The following is an 11,302-nucleotide window of genomic DNA, read 5'->3' as shown; positions in this document are numbered from 1 at the left end:
TATCCTGTGTGTTTTGCAAGATGTGAGCTGCTGTCAAGAGGAAGGACAGCTTCAGACAGAGGTGGGGCCACAGCCCACCCCTTGTTCCTCACATACCTGTACAGAAGTGAAATCCCCCGAGGCACAGGCACCCAGAATAGCAGCGCCCACAAGAACAGACTCCACCTCTTGGGACAGGACCACAGGCATGCCTGCACAGGACGAGACCACACCTTGGTTAGGGAGCAGGACCGGGGCACTGTGGGGAGCCAGCAGGCAGCCCCCGCAGCAGAAACACCTGACGTGAAGGTAGCAGCAGGCGGCCCCTCCCTGCCCCCTGCAGTTCTGTCCCTTGGGATTCCCTGGCTCTAAAGGGTTTCCTTGCCTCCGCCTGCTGGCGCAGTAGCCAAGAGCCCCACGGGAGCCAGCACCACATAGATCAACTCAGGAGACCTTCCTGCGCAGGTTTCCCAGGCTTCTGCTAGCTGCCGCCTGCCACTCGGTTCAAATTCAGTTCAACAGACATTTACGAAGTGCTTTGCCGGGCGCAGGGAATACAGAAATGAATCTGATTCTGTCCTGCTATTCCGGCCTCAAGAGGGAGGTGGCTGAGAAAGAGATAAAGGGGGTTCATTCTGTAACTGAGATGCACTAAGAAAAGGGAAGTAGTAAGAGAGAGGGGGTGATTAATCCCTCCAGCTGCCCCTGATCTCTCCGGGGGGAGCCAAAGCCTTTGCACTGGCTGACAGGCGCCCCAGGGCCGGGGCCCCCCCGATCTTCCTCTCCTGCCCTCTCCTCCTCCTGGCCGCACTGCCCAGGCCTCCTTGCCCCTTTTCAATCCTGCTTCAAGGCCCCCACCCTTGCCGTTCCTCTGTCTGGGTCACTTCCTTCTGGATGTCCACACAGCAACTCTTTCTCACTCCAAGTGTTGGCGCAAACACCTCCTTCCCACTGTGGCTTTCCTGGCCATCGATTTAAGATGACACTTACCCACAATGTCCCCTCCAACGCTGTATTATTAAGGGACTTTATTACAGTCTGTCTCCCCTGCTAGAATATAAGCTCCATGAGGGCAGGGACTTTGTTTGGTCCACTGCTGGATCCCTGGATTTGAGACCAGCATCTAGTGCATGGTAAGGGCTTAAATGATGAAGGAACAAACTGCTGGGAGGGAAGTGGAGGCACCAGGGTGGAGATGAGGGTAAGCATGCATTTGAAGGAGTGGGGGTCCGCCGGGCAGGGAGGGGCTCCTCACATGCCAGTTCCCAGAGGTTGAGGGTTCACAGTGGGGTTAATAGAAATCACTTAAAATTCTCAGGATTTTATCCATGTGCATGTGTATAATAAATAAAACGTATATAAATATAAATGTGTTTGCTAATCAGGAGATGGCAGCAAACTCCACAGAGGTAAGCTCTATGGCCAGACCTGTAAAATCATTTCCTACTCAAGACATTAGACTTGTTTTTTCCAAAGACTGGACTCTTCTCCTTATCTTTCTGGGAAGGCTTCCTGGACATGACCTCCTTTGCATGCCACCATCTCCTAACTCACCTTCCCACTCTGGGACTGGGCCAGCTGGCCAGTCATCCCTGACACAGGGGGCAGGGAACTGAATTCCCACAGACACCCCCCAGTACTCAGGATACCAGCCCCATGCTGCAGGGCCAGATTGAGGCTTCGCTGATAAGTATCCGGTGGGCTAGGGTCTCTGGGGAAAGCTCAGACCTGGTGCCACCAGCTCTGTGTCCTTCTGCATGTCACTCGTTCAGCCTCAGTTTCCCCATGTGTAAAATGGGGATGATGCTAAGACTTTCCACACAGGTTTGTTGTGAGGATTAATGAGAAGGGGCACATACAGTGCTTAGCACATTTTCTGGCCTTTGATCAGCCCTTGAGAATGGTGGCTGCTGCTTTTAGAATTAACATTGATGGTGAGTGAAGCCCTTCCGCGTGCACTTCTCCTGGGCTGGAATCTGGAACGGTGGGGAGGGGGCAGACCCCAGGCTGCCCTGAGGGCTATACTGGCCAAGTCAGGAGAGAGCACTGAATGACTTTGCAGATTCCAGGATCACACAGACAGAGTATGACTGCAGCCACCCCCGTGCACTGGGACTTTTTAGAAGACAGTTTCTCCAAATGTCTCTCATCTCCCAAGCCCCTCCTCACCCTGTCAAAAGCCTCACTGGTTCTGAGCAGGGAGGAGCTATTTGCAGGCCCTTCTTATTGGGAACTGGAAACCATTGTAAACCTGGTAAGTCCCCCAATCAGCTCTCCAATTATAGCCCAAAGTGCTTTGGAGCCAGACTGCCAGGATTGGAATTCTGGTTCCGTTGCTGACTTAGCTGTGTGACCCTAGGCAAGTTAGCTAACCTCTCTGAGCCTCAGTTTTCCCATCCGCAAAATAGGGTTTAAACCCCACCTACCTCACAGGGCTGCTGTGAGGATTAAAAATGCTATTGTGAATAAGGCACTTAAAACAAAACTTAGCTTACAGGACGCATTAAATTACCACTAGTTAGTTGTCTTGATCCTTAAAGCTGACCTATCTCTGAAGTCTCTCCACACCCATTACGCTGGGTGGAACCAACTCACTGCTTCCAGTGGCCCCTCAGATCATCCCCACCTCTTCCTTCTCCCACCCCCTACCCCCATCCTCCACCCCCACCCTGCTCTGGGCCTGGAACACTGGCCTGCGGCACCACATCTGGGGCCTGCTTGCCCTCTGGCTGCATCCTTGACTAAGCTCCAGGCTGGTGGCCTTCGTCAAGGAGCCCCTAGATTTTAGGATGATTACTGCCTGCCCTGGCCCCTGTCAGCCTACAGGTGTAAGACTGTGAGTAGCCCCAGGGTACTGCCTGGTGACTTCTCTCCAGTTAATCTAGTTTGAGTATTATCTGTTCCCTGCCAGGACTGACACCAATGTCCTCTGGGTCCCGCTGTACTCTCCTAACACTGGAGGGAGCACCGAGGGCAATTTTTCTGTTTGTAATGACCCTGTTGGCAGTACTGCATTGCTCTTCTTTGCACCCCCATCCCCTTCTCAGTGTTTGATTCATTGGTGTGCTCAGAGAAGGCTTCAGAGTAAATTAATGAACAAATGATTAAAATCATAAATAAGACAGGAGGAGGGAAACCCTGCTGAAATTGCCAGTACTAAAAAACAAAATCTAGAAGGAGGAACATTTAGTTCCAAGTCAGTGGGGGAAACCTACAATTACTTAGTGCACAACAAGTACTTCTTCAAACCACATTTCACCAAATGCCCAGGGCACGGAGAGATTCCTCCCCTCACTTAGAGGACATTTCCCAGGTTGGCAGAGCCCTGCTCTCCTCTTGTGCAGGGAGCACTCTGTTCCCCAAATGGCAGATTTATGTACAAAACACTAACCCTTCTTCTCAAACACATCTTCTTTTTGCTGTGGGACTGGCTAAGGAAGGAGTGAACTGACATTTGAGCCAGGCCCCTGGCTTGGTGTTCACAAATTCATGAGTACAATCTACAGGAGGGAAGTGATATTATTTCTCTCTGTCAGCCGAGGGAAATGAGGCTGAGAGAGATTGTAAGGCGACTTGCCCAAGGTCACAGAGCTGGTCCCATACCCCACCCCACTCTTTTCATCACTCCACACTTTCTCCGAAGTATTTTCCAAATTCCATTGCTTTCCACATGCATTCCTGAGAGTCACGTACCAGGCCTACGGTCTCTCAAATCTTTCTTTGCAGGAAAACTAGAGCAATTACAATGTTTAAAGACACCAAAAACTCTCTTTCTCTGCACCCACTGCTCTGTATGTGCTTTTTATTATTTTTTAATTTTTTTATTATTTTTCTTTGTATGTGCCTTTCATAGGAGGGAATGCATGTGCTCTTTTTCCCAGTGCTGGGTGAAGGAGAGGAAGAAGGCAGCCTCGCCTGGAATGTGAACTATTTTATCTGATGCATTAATGAGTTTAGCAGAACCCACAGCATTTAAAGGCAGATGCACTTTGCCATCACTTGTCACTCACAGGCTTCCCAAGGCAGAGGAATTCCAGGCCAGAGAAAAGGTCCCTTTGTCTGGAACTGTAACTGGTCCACAGTCAGAGACAAAGGGTCCAGTTTCAATCGGAATCCAAATAACGATTAACAGCCTTTTCATTCAACAGCCCGCAGAATGGTTTCCAAAGCAGGACTTTCTGTGGAGCAGCGACAACCCCTGCTTCTGAGTCAGCTCAGGGGCGTCAGGCCTGGGTGAGGACCCACTTTCATCAAGGACAGAGCTGCAGTGGCAAGTAGGGGCCCGGGTCATGCTGCTCTGCACCTGGAGGCCTGGCTCTCATTCCCTCGGTGATGTGGGAGCCAAGGCTGATTTTATCTTCCAGGTGGGAAGTCTCTGTGGCTATCAGAAGGCTGGAAATTAGAAGGTCACTCACAGATCACTCACAGGTCAATCACAGAGGGGTCAATGATATGAGCAGAATCACTCTAAATCCAGAATCACTCTGGATTCTCCTCATCTGTGTCATGATCCCTAATTCCAATGAGGGTCTCGAGGTCTTAGGGCTCAAATCCCATCTGCAGCCAGACCCACCTTTCCCCTAGAAGCTGGGCTCTGCATTCCTTCTTCAAGACAGTTTCCTCATCACCTCCTTCAGATCACTGCCTTGCATCATCGTGGTCCACACCAGGAGCAGGAGCCCCACTGTGTTTCCATTATGCCCTGTGCTTTCCTCACTCGGAGCTCCTGCCACACTAAATGTACCATGTCTGTTTGCTATGTGCCTCCCTCAGCAAACCTTGGACTCCTTGGAGGCAGAAATATTTATTCACTCTGTATCCTCAATGTTCCCCACAACGTATAAATCAGAAGAGGTACTGAGAACTGTTAAGTACATGCCTGAATTAGGACCTAGTCCTGCGAACTGCTCATCTCATTTCCCACCATCATCCCATAGTTGGATTCTCAGAGAAGTCAGTTCCCTATCATGACGACAAAGACTCTAGAGTTATCTTAAAAATATACATTTTAACATAGTAAATATTCGAAGTAATTGGACACACCACCTATATGCTCCTATTCCCAACCGTGTCTAGATCATGGCCATGAACATTTGCTGCCAAGGCTAAGATGACCTCTCCTCTACCACAGTCTTACCAGTAATGTCTGCGTGCATTTGCACAAACAGGGGGTTCTTGCTCAGGCCTCCACACAGGAAAAGAGTGCTGATCGAGTGCCCCGCTGCCTCCATGGCCTCTATAATGTGGCGCGTCCCGAACTTCAAGGGAAAACAGAAGGAAGTATCAGGGTGATAGCAAAAGAAAGTGATACAGAACATTTATGAAGTGTTCACTCAGCACCAGACACTGCCCTGAGAGCTCTACATGCCTATCTCAGAAATCTGAGACTTAGAGGGCTTAGGGTGTCTCTGATCACAGAGTTTATTAAGTCACAGAGTGGGAACTCCAACCTGGGCCTGCATGACTGGAAATCCTCTTAATTACTACACCATTTGCTTCTATCAATTGCTACACGATATCCATAACAAATGACAATATTAACACAGTTCATATTAATACAGTTCATTCAAACCAATATTGGATGAGTGTCTACTGTGGCCCGGGTCTTCTCTTAGGAACTGGGAATGGAAGGTTGACAACACCGGTCTGGAAATAATGGTCAGTGGTCTCCGAGTCTATCATTCTTCCTGAAATAAGAACTAAAGATGTTTGTTCCTTAAAAAAGACACCCACAAACTGAGCAGCAGAAACGCAGAAAGAGGGTTCTAATTGCACAAAGAAGGTGAGACTCAGACTTTGGGCTGTCAAAGGGCTAAAATGGTCTTTGTCATCACCTGAAACCAGGTAGTGGTTCTAATAATGAGGCGTCCAGAGCTAGAAACCATTCCCTGTCAGTCCCTAATGACCTGGGTGAGGGGAAATCACAGGATCTGGTTGGTTCTAGGCTTGGCTGCATCTTCATTTCGGCCCTTGTGTCTTCACAGCTTCCTCACATGTGTTACCCTCATCCTTGACTTGCCAAGTTTACTAAACTCAGTAAAAAACGGTTGCTGCTTGGGAGCAGGACACCATAGTAGGGTCATCTTAATGTATAATTTTTAGTTTTAACTAGGATATTCAAATAGCTAAAAATCATAATTTATTTGGAAGTTCAAAAACTAGAAGTTCACAAATCATAATTTATTTGGGGTAAAGACTAAAAACAAACAAACAAAAGATGAAGTGGGGTATGGCCGTAGGCGGCAGGAAGAGGTTTTTTCGGTGGACAGAGAGCCCCTAAAAAGTTTAGAGATTGAGCAACTCTGGGGGATGACAAAGTCCTAGGTGTGCGCATGGGAGTGAGATGCTGAAGCAGACAAAGGAGAAGGTGAGGGGAGAGGGGGAGGTCAAAGATCTGAGAGGCCACCAGTGGTGCAGCCACCAAGAAGGAAGGTTAGAGCTGGAGAGAATACGTGAGCCAATATCACAGCGGAAAGTGCAGCATCGCTGGCAGGTGGGTAGCCAGGTACACAGAGAAAGGAGGCAGTTTAGCTTGAAGGCATGTCAGAGGCTTAGCCCAAGTAAAATAAGAAGATTCGAGAAGTGGTTTGAATGTTCCATGACCCCCCAGGGGCCGGAGTGTAGGGCAAGCGAAGCCTCCTTGGACAAGGCTGTCTGGAGAGCTGTGTACACTGGGCTGGAGGTGCCTCTGGGAGTGGGGGTGACTGGAAGGTGATCTGGGACCATGGGCCTGAAATCCTGATTGCTGTGGGATAAACGATGAGGGGGACAGGCAATTCCCAAGCCAAAACACTGCAGTTCCAGCCCGGAGGTCTATGGGGTTTGTAGAAGCTATTAGTGAATCTGGTAAGAATATGGATTAGGTGAAACGTGGGATACCAAAGGTAATCCACAGCTGCAGTGTGTTTTTTATAAAAAATTAAAACATGTTGTACCACATAAGGCCAGATCCTGCTTATTGATTATGGTTGATTACCCCCAGATGTTCTTTCTTTAAGTTTTTTGGCAGTCCTGAACTCTCTTGAGAATATACTAGAGCCTATTGACCTCCCCAGAAAAAAAGTCATATGCAAAATCATATTAAGAAGTCTGCAGATGCCCTTATGTCCACCATGGATCACCTGGTGTCCATGCAGTGCAGGTAAACGTCTACTCTAGGGGCATGAATCTGTAATAGCCAAGATCATGGCTTTTGAATTTAAATTAACTTAGGATGGTATTAAGGTATTTCACCTATTTCTTGAATCAAACCTGAACCCAACCTTTCTAAGACTCAGTTCTCATTTTTTAAATGAGAATAATAATATCATATCTGTTCATTCAAAAATTCTATGGATTTTCAGAATAAACATGAAAAAAATTAAACTTCGGCCTTAGACTTCAGTGAGACTGAAATACAGTAAGCCCTGCCTTGCAAGGCTGCAGCTGTAGACGGGACATAGAAGAGTGTGGAGCACATGGAAAGTATTCAGAAATGAGAGTCATTGTGGTTATTAGCACTCTGCTATGCACTAAATGTCATCTCTAATCTATGACAAATTCAAAAACTGCATATTGTTATCCCCATTAAGGAGTTAGATAATTGGCTTAAGGCAATAGAATCTGTATGGGGTGGGGGGTTGCTGCCTCCCAATATGTATGGAAATGACATGCAAAATTGGTATTTCTGATACTTCTAAAACTAGGGGCCTGGGGTTCATGTGATTAGAGGGCCTGAGCTGAGAGTAATACAAAGCCCATTGCCTGGGAAAAGGAAAGAAAGGATGGGAACAAGAGGCACTCCCTTGAGAGGGGCTGTGACAGCCTGTCTCTCCCCCTTGTGGCATTGTTGACCAAAATTTCCCACTCGGATTGGGGGTTAGTTACAGGGCCTTTCTTTTCCATGTCCCAGACTCCACTATGTGAACTGCTCCACCCTCCTTAACCGCCCGCCAGAGGGCTTTGTGCTAAAATGGTTCTGTGCTTACCTTTCTGGAAAAACTGTTTTCACAGAGAAATTTAAATTAAAATTAGGCTGTTCCACTGGGAATGCACAGAACCAAATGCAAATGGAGAGACTTCAAATGCAAATAGTACATTTGAAGGCTCTGTTCTGAAAAGAAAACTATGGATGGACAGGCTATGGATAAACCCGGTGTTTGACAGGTCTTTCAATTAAGTGTGATCAAGAGAGAATTTTACTTTGTGGAGGGTTTCCACGATCCCAAGTTAACGTCATTACAATAGGTCTTCAATTTCATTCTTTTTCTACAAAATACCAATCATAGATATCACTATAGAGAACGATTTGTTTAACTTTAACTTATCAACAATAGGTGCTAGGGCCCTATTCAGAACCAAAGAAATAAAATGTTATTTTCAGGTTTAACACTATGGGAAAATATCTGTTATCAGAAAGCGTAATTAAAATGTACAGTTTTGCCTAAAAGATCAGCATACCCAGCCCAGCCGGGCGTGGCTCAGGGGTTGAGTGTCGACCTAGGATCCAGGCGGTCGGGGTTCGATTCCCAGTCAGGGCACATGCCCAGGTTGCGGGCTCGATTGGGGGCATGCAGGAGGCAGCTGATCAATGACTCTCTCATCACTGATGTTTCTATCTCTCTCTCCTCCTTTCCTCTCTCTGAAATCAATAAAGATATATTAAAAAAAAAAAAAAAAGATCAGCATGCCCAGATACTTTTGCAAAACTGACTGAATTCCTCACTATTCAACTGATTCCATAAGAAAGTCTTATTGTATAATCTCTGTCTTAAATTGCCTTCCCTTCGTGGTAGTATAAAGGTCTTTAAGTCAACAGACAAAATAAATACGGTAGCTTTTAATACATGGACGGCCCATTGCATACAAGATTAAATGGATTTTCCAAGTGTATGGTATTTGGGAAATATAGTGGGGACCCCCACCCCCGCACCCGCCTTCACCACATGCATTAAGTTTATCCTCATTATACATTCTTAGACTTCTGCTGCAGTCTTCTTAGCAGGCAGGGGACCTCTGTGACACAAGCCTGGCCAAATTAACAATGTTTTCTAAGATGTGCCAAGTCAAAACTCTTCTTGGGAATGCCTAGAAGTTTATTTTATCCATGTAGCTTTTACAAATAGATCAAAGAAAAATTCAGGGTGGTGAAGTGCTCAGAGCAGAAGTGGGGGAGCGAGACAGATAGGGGTTCAAATTCTGACCCTGCCATACACTAGCTGTTTTGACCTTGGCAAATGGTTTTCCCTCTGTCTGTAAAATGAGGACAGTCTCACCTACTTGCAGGTTACTGCCTCAAGCCACAGGTGGGCAAGGCACTCTGTTCAGCGCTGGGCACTGAGAGTGGGTGTCAACGAGAGGTAACAGTCGTTATCAGCGTGTGGTGGTGCCCCGGGTCCACTCTGTGTGGTCTCGCTCTTCACGTCCACCTCTTAGCAAGGACGCAGGAAGATGAGCTCCATATAGCTCTGCTTTTCTAGGGTCATTCCTTTCACTCAACACTGATTCGTTCTGCTATAAGACTTTCCATACAGTAACACTGAATTAGAAAGTAAAAGGTCCTCAATATATCACCTATCTAGTTTTATTTTAGAAATCCAAGCTCTGCCACTTACTAGTTGTATAAAACTGAGCGATTGCCCTCACTGAGGCTTAGGTTTCCAATCTGTGGCACAGGGATTATCATATCCACCTCATGAGGTTGCCAGATAATGTGGGTAAAATATTTAGCACAATGCCTGGCACATCATACCCCAAAACTACATTACTTACTATCATTACCATCATCATTACTATAAAACAAGGTCATTAAATTATTGTCTTTACTACCGATAAGCACTTTTGTTCTCCATTTTCATCTTACTAGTCACTCCTTCCATTTTGATGGATGTAGGAATTGTCTGTTTTTTACCAAATCCCCATAAATAAAGCAGGCTGACTGATTTCACTGAACCGGCCAAGCTATTAAATCAATAAGAAAGTTGCTACAGAAAAATAAATGCAAATTGGTCTATATACTAAAAAGGACTTTTTAATCAAGTTGGCTGATTCCATATTCCTACAAAATTGCATTAAAGACTACATGTTCCATCAGTGGGTGGGAAGTCCTGTTCTCTTGTCAGATGTTCCTGGCGCCTGGACACATTTGAACATAAGGAAAGCACCTTTGCTGGCGATATGGACATGTGGGGAAAATGCATGTAGTTCTATTATTTCAAGCAATGAGGTTATGAAAGAGGTATGGAGAAACAAAGTAATTGAATAGCACAGAAAGATGTCCATATAGCATTAACAATCAAAACAACTTGGTTTAAATAGGTATGTTTCTGAAAATGAATTTTGAACCTGAATTTAGTGAACTGATTTTTCCTTTCTGTTGATCCCCATTTTCTTTGGAGAGTGGTCAAGTCTCCTGGAACACCTATTATTTTGGGGTTCCTACCTACCAGCTCTGAGACCCTGAAAACCATGAGCCACTACCCCAAATTGCACTTTCTAACATGTACAAGCATACAATCTTTTGTGCATGATTTCAGGGTTAGAAGCCTCTCGTAGCCCACTTGTGGATCACTTCTAGAAAGTGAGATTCCTTAGACAATCACGTTTGAGCTTCTAGAATTTTGTTTTCATTTGTGATGGACCTCCAGTTTAGGAGCTACTAATACTTAAGATTTCAATTCTTCCCGTTCTCCTTCCCAAACCATCCAAAACTTCCATTCAATTAGCTAATTATCTAAAAACTAACACTTTTGTGTTCTAAGGAAGCTTACTATTTAAAGAAGCCCTATAATTATTTTTTTTTTGCAAAGTGAACAATAGCATGTGTTTTATAAAGGTGGACATTCTTAATCCCAGTTTTGCTTAATGCAAATATACATGGCATCTAATTATACATGCTTCTATTCAATTGAACTTAGAAGACAAATTAGATAAATGAAAAGTATGATGTTCCAAGACTTTAACATCTTTCAGCTTTCAGCTATCTGAAGTTATTAATAAAGCAGGTGAAGACCTTCATCAAGATTTCCTTCTGGACAGACACCCATCTCTTTTTGGCGAGCTCCCTTTTAATTAAGAATCTCTGTCACAAAAACATATGATGTATCTTGGGTGCATGTGGTTTAAAGTTTATAGATACCATAAGTCTCTTTAAAAAATGGCATTAAAACTCCCACAACCACATCAAAATTACAACTAAACTACAGGACAACCATCATTCAGAACCACTGGAAATCTAGCTGAATGGAAATCCTACAACTAGGGAATCAAAGAAGAAGCCACTTGGAGACTGGTGGAGGGGCAGAGAAGAGGAACGGGCTGGTCTGATACCCACGTGTTGTGGATA

General features: G+C 45.5%; 1 protein-coding gene across 12 annotated transcripts in view; it reads right to left on the bottom strand.

Annotated features, from left to right (window-relative positions):
* Positions 1-11,302, bottom strand: part of FGGY (FGGY carbohydrate kinase domain containing) — a 354,457-nt gene that overhangs the window by 74,677 nt on the left and 268,478 nt on the right. For 10 of the 12 annotated variants that reach the window (XR_013999411.1, XR_013999413.1, XM_081145346.1 and 7 more), the window contains 2 exons: positions 5,117-5,237; positions 97-191 (listed from right to left, as the gene is read on the bottom strand). Coding sequence is in view for 9 of the 12 variants with exons in the window: in XM_081145346.1 (XP_081001472.1) it covers positions 97-191; positions 5,117-5,237 (216 nt within the window). In the remaining 3 variants the exon portion in view is untranslated. The remainder of the gene's footprint in view (positions 1-96; positions 192-5,116; positions 5,238-11,302) is intronic. The other 2 variants (XR_013999412.1, XM_081145351.1) reach the window with 1 other exon arrangement.

This window comes from Miniopterus schreibersii, assembly GCF_964146895.1.
Source record: "Miniopterus schreibersii genome assembly, chromosome: 8".
NCBI lineage: Eukaryota > Metazoa > Chordata > Mammalia > Chiroptera > Miniopteridae > Miniopterus > Miniopterus schreibersii.
This window is presented reverse-complemented; position numbering and strand designations above follow the sequence as displayed.